Raw genomic sequence first — 13,672 nt, 5'->3', positions numbered from 1 at the left:
ACAGACAACGGGTCAAGATTTGAGGGGCAGTGCCTGCTTCTGAGACACGCGGGCCCTGAAGCACTGGGGCCCGTGGCTGCTGTACCTGAAAGTCCTCGTGAGCCCCAGTTCCCAGCCCGCCGCTCCCACTCGGCCCTGACTCTGGGTGCAGCGCCCCAGCTCTGGGTGCAGCGATTTTAACACCGTGGTCAGAGCGAGGCTGCGGTCTCGGTGGGACAGTGCGGTCAGGCCCCAGGCCATGTCCCTCCTCACAGGTGGTCAGTCACAACCACTGCAGCCAGGCAAGGACCCAGGGGCCAAGGGGCCTGTGCACACTGAGCACTCAGCAGGCTGGCCCTGCAGCTGCTGCACATCTGTGAGGGGCCAACTCCATTCTAACTGTGGCGCCCGCCATCTCCCGTCTCCCGTCTCCCACCTCCCGTCTCCCATCTCCCGCCCTGCGGGTGGCCCTCAGGACACACTAGGCCACAGCTACTGTCACTGCCCTGCTCCCGTGGGAGCGGCTATGAGCCATCTACTCACTGGGGTGCAGCCATGTACCCGGAAGACCGGACGCGGCTGTGGAAGACCAGGGGCTGGTCCCGCAGGGAGCTCTGAGTAGCTGGCAAGGCAGTTAGAGAAACGAGAAAAAACATCTCATGATCCATCATATCCCAGCGCCCACAGCCTGCACTGCTGGACCCTGAGAAGCAGCAGTTCCCGAGTTCCTGTGAGTTGTACACAGTTCAGAAACCTAGCACATTCCCTGCATAGAAACATGAGAGGGGCAGGAACAAAGGCGCCCGGACAGACCCACCCCCAGGCAGCACGACACAACGATAACAACGTCTGCGTTTTCATGTTCATGTTTCATGTCACACTGACCGGCTTGCTGGTGGCCGGCTGGCTTGATACGTGTCGCCTCAGCGACTCCAAAATACAGAGGGGAGGTCGGCGAGACACTGGAGCTGAAAACAGAACTGCACCGTGGGAGCTGTTTCCACACAACAGGGGCCTGAGGGCGGTCACAGACCAGTCCCTGCAGGTGTGGCCTGCAGCTGAGAGGAGCGACCAACCCTCAAGCTCATTCTTATCTTCCCAAGAAGTAAATTTGTATTTTATAAAAACACTGTTTTATAATCTGCATTCTATCCTGAAATACAACGGTGTTTCACACTAAAACAAACTTAAGGGTAGTATAGGTGGGAGTTTACTGAACTTTGCTCTGAATTCTGCCAACTGATACACAGACACGTATAGCCCCTACCTGCCAGACCCACCTGCCAGACCCACCTGGCAGACATACCTGGGCAGCACTGAGAGCTGCGTTCCCAGGTGGGGGTGCTGCTGGGACCTCACCAGAGCGGCTGGGTCGAGCTCCAAGCCGGCGATCTCATTGCCAAACATGGAAGCGAGTAAGCAGAAGGCCTGTGATGGGTGGTGACAGGATGAGATGTGACTGTGATGCCATCACAGACGAGCAGGCCCCACTGCAGTGCACACAGCCATCCCCGCAGGAAGCCTGCGTCCCTTGCAGCAGCCGCGCTGCCTGACAGGTGGAGAGCCCGCAGAGCACCGTGGCTCCTCACAACTTCCCCACAAAGGCCTCATGGGAAAGCCGGCATGTCACACGCGGAGGAAAGGGAGCACGAGTCACGTGGACGGACGGACAGATGGACGCCCCCAGACGCCAAGGTCGGGAGCGCTGAGGACTGACCTTCCCACGGCTGCTCGTCACGGCACACGACCCGGCCACTTGGATGCTGAGGTTCCGAAACTCTGAATTTTCGCAAAGAGAAATAAGCAACATTTAAGGGCTTTTTGCCCTAAAACTTACTCCCCAACAGCAGTCAAAGATAACATTAACGTGACGTGAAATGTACAGCGAAGGTGGTTCGAATCTGCGCTCACCCTTGTAATGCAGGGCAGCCTCCAGCTCAAAGCTCGCCAGGTTCAGGATGAATAGTCCAGCGGAGCTTCCGACCCACACACAGCCGGTCCTCTCCGGGGAAAGGCTTCAGAGAGAGACACGTGGACTGGTCTCGTTTGTGAGCTTCAGTTCCAGGGTGTCGTCCCCGAGCATCACCCACGCTCCTGTGAGCACAGCGTAACCGCGGAGACCGCACGGGGCCTCTCCGCCCGCTGCAGGTGAATGTGCCTGCCGCCTGAGCTACAAGCTACGAGCACCCACAGCTGGGCTGGTGTCAAAGGGTTTGGGTGTCCTTGGAATCCAGTCTCCGGTGAGACCAGCAACTCAGCTCTGATCTGCGACATCCTGAGGCCGCGAGAGGTTAGTGCGCGTCCCCCGCAGGACAGCGCAGGCGGCCCCACGAGGCTCCTGCCCTCCGGCCGGCAGGCAGCTCTGCACGCGAGAAGCAAACTCCGGAGGAAACTGTACCGAGCAGCAGAGCTCCCAGAGAGCGGCACACAGCTCTGCTGCTTCCTCTTCTTAGCGTCCAGTTCACAAACCAGACACGAGTTCCTCTGTGACGGATGCGCCCCCTCTGGCCCACGGTCGCCCTCCGGCACCTGAGGACTGAGCCAGGCACAGCCTGGTCACCAGGCACCTCCAACAGCCCAGCTCCCCGGGACTCATTCCTGGCGTCCTCACCTCCAACGCCAGACCACAGAGCAACAAGTCAGTTGTCCTGGGGGAAACGGGACCCTGAGACGCGGTCCAGACCCTCCCATCACTGCCTGCCTGGGACGGGCGCCCACAGTCTCAGGCCCCACAGTCAGCTCAACTGCCCGCCAGGCGACTGCTCCGCTTGGCCTCCAGCCACGTGCCACCAGCCAGGGGCGTCTGGGCAGACAGGGCCACACCAGCCAGGCCACAGGCAGGGCTGCAGCCCCCCACCCTGCCCCTGCCTGCTGGGGGCCGGAGTCCTTGGTCGTGTCCTGAACCTCCCATGCTCTGTGCCACAGGTGGACACACTTGCCACCTCCCTTTTAATCCCAGTTAAGCAGCGGCTTCCTTGTGCTGCCAAGTACCTGTAGCATTTCTACCAAACACAGGTGAGTGAGCTCGTCGCGGACCATGTTAAACGCGTGACACACGCACACAGTGTAGAACGACTTGGGATTGCGGCTCCCTTCACCCACCACACAGGCCGAGAGCTGCCTAGATTTTATGAGCAAAATAAAAAAACCCATTTCTCTTATCAGATACATTGAACATGATTGACCAAGTTGACCAACTTTAAGACTTAAATACGCAATGCTAGCATCACCAACAGCTACACAAACACTAAAATAACCCGGTGTCGTTCCCACCACCTAAGAAACGGACCTGACTTGAGAGGTTTTCTCCTGGGGGCCCGGCCGAGCGACCACACTCACCATCCATGCCCGGGGCCGGGGCCTGGTGGCAGGTCGCAGCGCGCCAGGCTCAGGACGGGGAGCGCCACGTCGACCCCATCCCCTCTGTCCAGCCCGCTCTCTCCTGGAAGAGTCAGTGACAATCCCACATGGAGGGGAAGCATGGGGGACAGGGGGGGGGGGGGCGGGGAGTGGCAGATGCAGGTGCTGCCGGTCGGCCGATTGGGGCCGAAGGACATGGGCTGCTTCCTCATAGTGGACACGAGAAAGCAGCGGCCCCGTCACAAGGCCGCAGGGCGCGGGTGTCCAGTACAGGCCACAGAGGGAGGGAGGGCACGGTCGCCGTGGGTTACAGTGGTTTGAGCTTTGCTTCAGGATAAATGGGCTCTAACAGAAGAAATCACGACAGTCAAGACGTAAAGCATTCAGAAAAGGTAGACATGTTGGGAAAAGGCAATTCTGGCCGATTTTAAGAGGAATGGCTAGAGTCATCTGGGAAAAAGCAAGAAATGCAAACTGGGCCTACGCTGCCCTCGGCGTGCGGGCGGAGGGTGGCCTGCGCTCGGAGCCTCGGACGGCAGTCCCACGGGAGGCCCTGCCCGACTACAGGCAGAACCAGGCCCCGGGCAGGCAGCTCCTGACAGAACCGAGGTGGCTGGAGCGCGTGGGACCGTGTGTCGGGGGGCGGGGGGGGGGACAGGTGACACACAACAGGGCGGGCGGGGCCCATCCAGGGGGAACCCAGATCTGAGCGAGGCACAGTCTGCTGAGCGAGGAAAACCCATGGCGGCCGGAAGGCGTTCACCCTGGACCCTCATCGCCATGACAACCACCCACAGAAGGAGCGGAGTGTTCACTAGACCCTCCCCCTTACCCCCCCCCCGCCCCCCCGGATCTGTGGTTCCTGCAGAGGTCTGAGGTCAGACCTGACCCTGCTGCAGCCCCTCCTGCCTCACATCCGGGGTCAGAGGTGAGAGGTCAGGGGCATCACCTGGCCGCCTGGCGTAGAAGCTCTCCGTCTCTTTCCTCAGGTCCACACGCGTCACATGACGATAATGATGACCTTCAACCAAACTGAAGATGCACAGCTGGCAAACGAGACGGGGGCCTCACCCTCGTCAGTGGGCGCGAGGAAAGGCAGGGAGAGCCAGACAAGGGACGAGGGTGGGAGCAGACGAGAGACAAGGCGCGTGGCCCTGGGGTCCCCGAGCCTCTGCCCTGGTCTGAGCCCCACCCCTCGGCCCCTGCTGACCATGGCTGAGGGCACTGTCTCGGGTGCGGGCACCACACAGGCCTCTGCAGACCCCGGCGGGCTCCCCCAGGCGCACACCACCAGGGCCCGGGACAGCCCGGGGACTCCAGGGTGACAGCGGTCACTCGGGTGAGCCAGGTGTGCGGCTCCAGGAGGCCCCGACCCTGCCCTCACCTGGCCCTCGGCGCCCCCGGCCACCAGCTGCTGGCTCTCCCCATCGATGAAGAGGCTCAGGAGGGGGGAGGCTGGTGAGAGGAAGAGACGAACGTTACCCTCAAAGGCGCTGGTACAGTTTAAAGGACACTCTCAGCTTTACTTATTCCTTCAGTCAGTTCCAACTGCTCTGAAATCATTTCTGCACAGAAAGTAGAAACAGCGAGTACAGTGCTGGGCCGGCAGGTGACTGCGTCTCTGCCCGCGTCACTTGAGCCCCCACTGAGTCGCTGGCGGGGCGGGGGGGGGGGGGGGGGCAAGGGGACCGCACAGCAAGTGCCCGGAGCACAGACGCCCCAGGACGGGCCTCGGGTGGCCAGGCTCCGTGAAGCTAAGGATTCATGATGAACAGCAATTAAATGGCATCTTTTTAAATTGCTGCCTAGGATGTCATTTCACTTAAGACATATTGTGCATCTAAACTGCCAAGAATTTGGAAGGAGAGTTAAGCTAAATGGGCATTTAAAAACACCCCATGGCCTAAAAACTATAAATGTCGTCAAAACCAAGTTTGTAATTGTTTTCTGGACAGTCCGGTAGTTCACACAATTTCAGGAAAGTAATTCCAGCGCGATCCCCAGGCCCGGGCTCTGGCCCCGCTTGTGTTGCCGCCGAGTGTGACAGCAGCCCGTCCCCGCAGACCGCGGCCCTCGGGGGACGCGGAGTCAGGGCCACACCTGCTGCCCTCACACGGCTTCCCTGCTCCCTTCCCAGGAGAGGAGTGCTGGGCCTAGCGGGACCAGGAAACCACTCCCAGGAGGCGCTGGGGCCCTGCACGGAGGTCACCCGGCCCCGCATCTCACAGGCCCCACGGAGGCCCATGCTGGCACCCTGCCCCACCGCCGGTGCCAGTGTGCAAACGCTGAATGCGTTTGTGTATCTGTGGCAACCGTGGACGGTGTCAGCCATAACCAAGGGGACGGACTGAGGAGAGTGTGTGGTGACCCGGCCACATGCCTGAGCCCACCGGGCACGTGTCCCGCGAACACGCAGCTCCGGGCCCTGCTCTGTGGGACAGCGCCATGGCCACGCCTCCCCACACCCCCACCTTCCACAGCTCCCAGCCACGCTCAGACTTTAAAGCTAAAATGAAGACAGTCGGTGGGAGTGAGGCAGCTAGAGGGGTGATACTGACCCCCGACTGGCGCTCCGTGTGCCGACCACACCTGCCCCAGGAGAGCGCAGACGCGTGGCCACAGGCAGAACGAACAAACATAAGGGCCAGTTACCTGTCAGCACCGCCGAGCTGTGCATCAGGGCCCCCGTGCGACAGTCCCACACCTGAGGGCAGACACAGCTCGTCAGGAGGGTGGCCGCCGCTGCTGCTGGTCCTTCAGCTAACACTCCAGGCCAGCGGTCGGCAAACTGCGGCTCACGAGCCACATGCGGCTCTTTGGCCCCTTGAGCGTGGCCACAAAGTTTCAATCGCACCGCACGTGGTGTTTTGTGGAAGAGCCACGCTCAGGGGGCCGCAGTTTGCTGACCGCCGCGCTAGGCAGCCACAGGCTACCCTGCAAGTGCTTTCCTGGGAGAGCAGACAGCGACAGGAGGACAAAAAGGGAACGGCACAGTGAGACGTGGCCTCCTAGGAAGCACCGCGTTTCCAGACCGGCCCAGGCGCGAGGCAGACACCAGCACCAGCCCACCCGCGAGGCCGTGCGGGTGTCCACCTGCTCTGCATGCTCGCGGGGAGAGTGGCGCGTGCTCACCAACACCCAGCTCCTTTCATCCCCACGAGGGCCGCGAGGCTATGGCACCGCAGGTCCAGTCCCCATTATTCCAGAGGAGCAGGGGCACAGCACGGCAGCACCGCTGTGGGCAGCAGAGGGCGCCGGGAGCTGGGGGACACCCTCCCATGGCTGCACCTGGCACCGTCCCGGGGCCGGGAAGGTGAGGCCGTTCCTCTGTCCCTCCCGTGCAGGTGGGGTCAGTGCTCTCCTTTCTCTCTCCCTTACGGAGACCGTCCTCCCTCGGTCACCAGCCATCATGACACGGGCTGATGTGGACTGTGATGGGGACTGAGCTTGCATTTTAATTTATTTTCTTCTTGAGCCAGTTTTGTTCTGATTGAGTCCTGATACCGGACGACGGTTCTACTGCTCCAGGGCCGTCCTTGACGCCGCGGAGAGAAATCAGTTTTCTCCCCGAGGCCTGGATCCGAGGAGGCACCCAGCTGACTTGATGCCTCGAGCCCGCGTGGGAATAGGGGACAGAAGGGGCACTGTGAGCGCCATCGGCTCCCACACCGGCCGTGGCCTGGCTGAACCGGGGGCGGGAGGTCAGGAGGGCAACTATCGCGCAGACACCACAGCCCTAACTCTGCTCCGCCTGGCTGCGGGCGGGGCCGCCCTACCTTGAAGCTTCTGTCCTCAGACCCCGAGACGACCACATGCGCTTGCCATGCACAGAACTCGGCTGCGGTCACGGGGCCCTGGTGCCCCTCTAGCTCGGCGCACGCGGTCCGGCTCTGTGGGTTGCACAGTGAGACCAGTCACTGGATGTCCCAGCAATGACTGCTAAGAAGGCGCCTGTGTCTCACAGAAAAGAGTTTCTGTTCAAATACACCCTGCAGAGCTCCCTCTTCCCGTGCACGGAGCTGACACCCGGACAGCTGAGCACAGCGTCCGGTGCCACAGGAGCCGGTGGCCACAAACACCACCGAGGCCGACCCCCTGCAGGCCCTTCCCACAAGGATGTGTTCACAGCCCCAGCCCCGTCCCAGGACACTTCCCGCCTCCGTCTGTGAGGTCACCGCCGACACTGCCCTTCCCCAGGGTGAGCCGTCAGCGTAGAACCAGTGAGCAGAGACGTGTTCAAAGGCAGGTGTGCCCCCACAGCCCGCACACAGCAGGTCCCGCCACAATCACCAACACGACGTCCTGCCTCTGTCCTGCCTGCCCTACGGTTTTAACATGGGCACGGCAAGGGACTCTCGGGGGGCCAACAGCGTGCTCAATCACTGTGCCCGTGACACCACAGCATGCCCCGACAGCGCGTCCCATGCGACCACGGGTCCGAGGGAACAGGGCCCCGCCCACTGTGTGACACGGGCCCAAAAGCCGTTCCTGGTCCAACACAAGATTCAATGGTCACAGAACCTGCAGGTGGCAGCACATCCACATCAGCCAATGTCGATGAAGCATCAACGAGCAAGTCCACTTCTCAAGGGGAAGCAAGTGTTGGTAAGAGAGAGGCAGGCAAGGCCCACACTGTGAGCTCTCTGACAGAGAAGGCCGGGAAGTGCATGTGTTCTGCGTTCCGTGTTCCGGAGCATGTCTGTGCCCTGGTCCCCGGGCGTCCCGGCGGGCCTCCGTCCGTCCCGGCGAGGCCTCCGTCCACATGAGACAGCAGCGTCGTCTCCAGGGGCCTCCATTGCAAGACACAGATGAGTGCTCCCTTACTCCCCTCACGTGTCTACAGAAACTCGCCCAACTAGGGCCGCGGACAAGAGGCAGGCGGACCCTGCCCGCGAGGCCCCGCACTGTGCCCGCCACCCGCAGCCGCTCTCACCTGCACATGCAGCACGAGGACCCTGTTGCCAGCGCACACCGCAGCCATCTGGTCGTCCGGGCTGAACTTCACGCACCGCACCTCTCCCAGGCGGGCGCCCAGGACAAGCCCGCACGGGTCCGTCCCTGGGGGGGGGGGGGGGATGCAGCCGCTAGTTGGTCATCAGAGGCAGGACTGCGTGTCCCCGGGAGTCAGCTCCCGGGCAGGGACACGCTCGCGGGGTGACTGAGCTGTCAGACGACTGGCTCTTTGAGAGAATTAGACACGCTGAATATAAAAATTCCTCTGGAAATAGGCGGAATTGCCCAGAACTGCCAATAGCGTGTGGGAACCCGCCCGTGCAGCCCCGTGAAGGGGAGAATGAGCTTGATCTGACCCACTGCAGGGTGGGACACAGGACGCCCCTGACCCGGTGCCTGCGTCCTGGGAGCAGATCTCCACATTCCAGATCCACGTGGGGCTCCGCTTACAGACAAACTTGGGGAGTCCGGCCCCTCCAACGAGACTGTCTGTTTACCAAGACCCCAGGAGGGAGCAGATTCCTAACAGGTGGCTCACTATACGCAGCAAATGTGCATACCATACACACATGTGCCTGAAGGCGTGGACTACATTCATGTGTACCCTGTGTGTAGTATGTATGTGTGCCTGTATGTACATATATACTGTGCATGTGTGTATAAGGTGTGCTTGTATATGTGTGTGCTAGAACTATATGCATGCACATACCATATGTAAATGTGTATGAATGTACTAAATATGTGTACTGCGCACACGTCTCTGTGTGCATGCATGCTGTGCATGTGCGTACTAGATGCGTTTGTGTATCTGTGTGCTATAAATGCATGCACATATACCATATGTGTATGCATGTGAATGTGCATTATGCATGTGTGTTGCAGTGTACGCATGTACATGCTTATGTAGTATGTATTAGATATATACCGTGTACATAGTGAGTACCTGTACTGTATAATGTGTGTACATAATGAATGCGTGCATGTATGTACATTGCATGTATGTATGTAGTATGTGTGCATGTGTATTGACACTGTGTGTGCGTGTATGTTTGGATTTGTATGTGTACACATAATTACATGTGTGAGTATGTATATGTGTAGTGTGCGTATGTGTACATAATATATACACATGTGCATATACTGTGGGTGGGTGGGTGCTGTGTGTGTGCATGTGTGTTTATGTTTGCATGCATGTGTGTAGTTACACATGTGAGTGTGTACTATATTGTGTAGTGTGTACACATGTACATATAGTACATGTGTGTGTTGTACTGTGTGCATGTGTTTATATGTGTATGTGTGTGCTATATTGTGTAATGCGTACATGCATGTTTGTGTACTGTTGGGTGCTGTGTGTACATGTGTGTTTGTTTTGCATACGTGTGTGTTTACATGAGTATGTGTGTGCTACCATGCATGTGCACGTGTGTAGATGTCAGTGGTGGCACACTGATATTGCAATGACCATACTATAAAGAAGGTGGAGTATAAACTATTATAGAGGCTGCTGCCTAAATTCAGTCGATTTTAGGAGTAATTCTGTAACTTCTGAATGTAGCTCCATACTGTGGTCGTCACCAACGTCTCACGCGCATCTGATAAAACTCGGACACAGCCCTCAGCACGCAGGCTCGGTCTCGGCTCCTCAGAGAGGCCAGGCTCGTACGCCCAGGCCAGGCCCCCAGATCCCTCTGCCTCACAGGCGCTCCCAGCACTGCCCACCCTCCCGCCTGCCACCGCCGGGACGGCTGCCCGTGAGCATGTTGCCATGATCTGCCTGCGCCTCGCTCTCCGCTGCCCGCATGTGCGTTCCCACTCCAAGCTGTGAACTTGCCCCAGCTCCATCGGGAAAGAATATTTCAACTCCCTCCACGTTTCAGAGTGCCACTAAAGTCACAGGTTCCAACGCAAGAAAATGTGAAGGTTAAACGCACTGAGTTCAGGGAGCGGCTTCTCGCTCGGCCGTGTTCCGCCAGCTCCGCACCTGCCTTCAAGGTCCCAGGGTCACCCAGGACCAGCCCCTGTGTGCACCAGCTATTTAAGGGGAAGTTGCTCCGGGACATTGTGAAGTGGTTTCAGGGCTGCACCCACCGTGAAGCGCCTTCTCTCTGCACTCGTCCAGCCTCCACATGAGCACGTGGTCTTGTGAGGCAGAGCAGACCACAAGCGGGTGCTCCGTGCTGCCGAACGCCACAGCAGTAATTGGCTGATGGTGTCCTCTTAAGATCAGAAGCTTAAAAATTCACAAAAACATCATTGATTAGAGGTAACAAACAAAATAACATGCCAATGTAACCTCAAACCTAAAAAAATAAATGGATTGAATTTTTCAAATATATTGACTTTGCGTCTTCATTTATTAAAACCCTATGTACTACTAAACCAATCTCATGAGCTCAGCATGGCATGTAGCTCAGTATCACAAATAACAGGCAGCAGGAAAGGGCAGCACCCTCACCCCCACTTACCCACTGCGTGTGATTGAACAGTGCATGCTACACCCACCGCATGCCAGGGAGGGGACAGCTGTGACCCAGGGGACAGCTGGGTGACCAGGGTGGGGGCAGCGGTGTGACCAGGGAGGGGACAGCGGTGTGACCAGGGAGGGGGCAGCGGTGTGACCAGGGAGGGGACAGCGGTGTGACGAGGGAGGGGGCAGCGGTGTGGCCAGGGAGGGGACAGCGGTGTGATCAGGGAGGGGACAGCTGGGTGACCAGGGAGGGGACAGCGGTGTGACCCAGGTGACAGCTGGGTGATCAGGGAGGGGACAGCGGTGTGACCAGGGAGGGGTCAGCAGTGTGACCAGGGAGGGGGCAGCGGTGTGACCAGGGAGGGGACAGCGGTGTGACCAGCGAGGGGGCAGCGGTGTGACCAGGGAGGGGACAGCGGTGTGACCAGGGAGGGGACAGCGGTGTGAGCAGGGAGGGGACAGCGGTGTGATCAGGGAGGGGGCAGCGGTGTGACCAGGGAGGGGACAGCTGGGTGACCAGGGAGGGGTCAGCGGTGTGACCAGGGAGGGGGCAGCGGTGTGACCAGGGAGGGGCAGCGGTGTGACCAGGGAGGGGACAGTGGTGTGATCAGGGAGGGGACAGCGGTGTGACGCAGGTGACAGCTGGGTGACCAGGGAGGGGGCAGTGGTGTGACTAGGTTTGTGAACTGGGGAAGAACAAGGTTTAACACATTCAACACGTTTTCATTTTGTTTTTCTTTAACCAGCGTGGTCACCAGTTGGTTAAGGTCTTTGAATTTACACAGACAGCAGCATGGTGACCAGAAGGTTAGGCCCTTTGCTCACCACTTATCAGTGAATTCCCCTGTCCTCCAACAGAAAAATAAATATTCCATTCGTACAATGGAATATTCCTCAGTGGTAAGAACAATGAACTACTGATACAATATGGATAAGTCTCAAAATAATTACTCAGAATGAAAGAAGTCAGACAAAAAAGTAAACACTGATTCCATTTACATAAAACTCCAGAAGATGCTACCTAAAAGCTTATATTTAGAATAGATTAAAAACTCCTTCAAACAAAAAAATCCAGTAGAAAAATGGCAAGAGACTGAACACACACGGCCTTCAACCTTCACAAAGACTAAAAAGAGAAAATGGCCAAATGGCCAATAAACGTACAACACGGCGTTGAACGCCACTCCTTCGCGGACAGTTGTGAATTACAATTCAGCAGCACTAAGCCCACCAGAAGGGCGGAAATTAAAAGGACCAAGCCTAGGGGAGGAGGTGGAATTCTCACACACCATTTGGCGTACAGCTTGGCACCCCACTTCGGAAGTCTCCTTAACATCACAAACTAAAGACACAAATTCCCCGTGACTCCGCAGGGGAGCACACACATGACGTATCAGAGCATGCTTCTAATGGTCAGCTTGGGGGGTCAAAACCAATGTCCACCTCCAGAAGGGGGAAGGCGTGGTCTCTGCCTGCAGTGGAATACTATGCAGCAATGAACACGAGCACTGCGGACCAACCTCCTAAGCACGATGGTGAACGAGGGACAGACTGCATACTGCATGTCCCGTGTGCCCCAAGGTCAAAGGTCAGCCACACTAACCTCTGGTGCGAGTGAAGACAGTGTGCCCTTCAGGGGGTGAAGGCGCACTGATTGGCAGGAGGGTCCCCCCGGACCACTTTGTTACGCCCACCACAGTGTGCCCCTGAGCTCTGGGACAGGCTCTCCCGTATTTCAGGTCCCGGCCAAAGGAAGAGAGGAAGCTGGGGATCTGAATGCAGATCTAACTGGGGGGGGGGGGGGGGGGTAATCAAAACACTAGCGCAGGCTCCCTCCAGGCACGGCCAGCACAGTGACCGCCGGCAGGACTGGACGCTACACCGGCTCCTGGAGCAGCACTCCGTTCTCGCCGAAGCGCAGGGAGGCAGCAGTCACGCAGCGCCACCCGCCTGGCAGCGCCACCCGCCTGGCAGCGCCACGCTCACTGCGCCGGGAGACCCGGTTTATTGAGAGCGTTCCCGGAGCGCCGCCGCCGCCACGAAACAGCTTTAGAATGAAACTCCATGTCTCCCGAACTCCACCAGCTTAATGCAGAAGATTCTGCAAGAAACGTAATAAATGTCCTTAAATGTGTTCATGTTAGAAACCTATAAAATTTCAACTCCTCTCGGCTGCGTTAAGATGAACCTGTTCTTGCTCATGTTCTTCCTGAAGTTTTTTTAATACAGCGATTCCTGGCCGTTTTATAAAAATCAAAGCTAATGCAATGCCTTTGTTGGGTTCGCCTTGTCCCCGGGGCTGTCAGTTGGGTCCACAGGGGTCCCGTCCCCCCGGCGGCACCAGAGGTGAGGTGACCACCGCTGTGTCCAGGGAAAACGAGAAGCCACGGGGGGCACGCACCTGCTGCGGGGGACGTGCACCTGCTGGAGGGGACATGCACCTGCTGGAGGGGGGTCCGCACCTGCTGGGGGGTTCCCACCTGCTGAGGCACACCTCCTGGGGGGGACCCGCACCTGCTGGGGGGGTCCGCACCTGCTGAGAGGGGTCCGCACCTGCAGGGGGGCACGCACCTGCTGGGGGGGGTCCGCGGTGCTCCGCACGCAGAGCGCAGTCCCGTCCACGGGGAACGCGCAGTGCGACCCTCGACACGCCAGCTGCACGTGCGAGGCGGACCGCGTGGACCGAACCCGGAACTTTTCTGTGACGATGTCGCCCCCACGGCCATCCTCCCCATCCTTCGTGGGGAACGTCTGCGGCTGCTCCATCTTCCCTCTGGAAACACAGGCAGCTCCAGCCGCTCAGAATCCCCCGCGCTCGCACCGGCCCTCCGCCTCCGCCTCCGCCCGCCCCGCTCCCGGGGAAGGGAAAGTCCTGGGCAGCCCGGGGCCTCGCGCCTGACCGCCCCTCCG

The 13,672-nt window shown here is 58.9% G+C and overlaps 1 protein-coding gene across 6 annotated transcripts in view; it reads right to left on the bottom strand.

The window, feature by feature from the left end:
* WDR27 (WD repeat domain 27) overlaps positions 1-13,672 on the bottom strand; it is a 49,311-nt gene that overhangs the window by 35,264 nt on the left and 375 nt on the right. For 4 of the 6 annotated variants that reach the window (XR_004968983.1, XM_036318185.1, XM_036318181.1 and 1 more), the window contains exons 2-14: positions 13,334-13,535; positions 10,384-10,525; positions 8,273-8,397; positions 7,116-7,229; positions 5,992-6,043; positions 4,724-4,794; positions 4,289-4,385; positions 3,319-3,421; positions 1,891-1,994; positions 1,697-1,758; positions 1,286-1,407; positions 865-947; positions 523-601 (exon numbers count right to left, since the gene is read on the bottom strand). Coding sequence is in view for 5 of the 6 variants with exons in the window: in XM_036318185.1 (XP_036174078.1) it covers positions 523-601; positions 865-947; positions 1,286-1,407; positions 1,697-1,758; positions 1,891-1,994; positions 3,319-3,421; positions 4,289-4,385; positions 4,724-4,794; positions 5,992-6,043; positions 7,116-7,229; positions 8,273-8,397; positions 10,384-10,525; positions 13,334-13,528 (1,349 nt within the window). In the remaining variant the exon portion in view is untranslated. Of the gene's footprint in view, positions 1-522; positions 602-864; positions 948-1,285; positions 1,408-1,696; positions 1,759-1,890; positions 1,995-3,318; positions 3,422-4,288; positions 4,386-4,723; positions 4,795-5,991; positions 6,044-7,115; positions 7,230-8,272; positions 8,398-10,383; positions 10,526-12,365; positions 12,864-13,333; positions 13,536-13,672 lie in introns of those variants that run through there. The other 2 variants (XM_036318184.1, XM_036318183.1) reach the window with 2 other exon arrangements.

Source organism: Myotis myotis, unplaced genomic scaffold, assembly GCF_014108235.1.
Source record: "Myotis myotis isolate mMyoMyo1 unplaced genomic scaffold, mMyoMyo1.p scaffold_m19_p_7, whole genome shotgun sequence".
Taxonomy (NCBI): domain Eukaryota; kingdom Metazoa; phylum Chordata; class Mammalia; order Chiroptera; family Vespertilionidae; genus Myotis; species Myotis myotis.
This window is presented reverse-complemented; position numbering and strand designations above follow the sequence as displayed.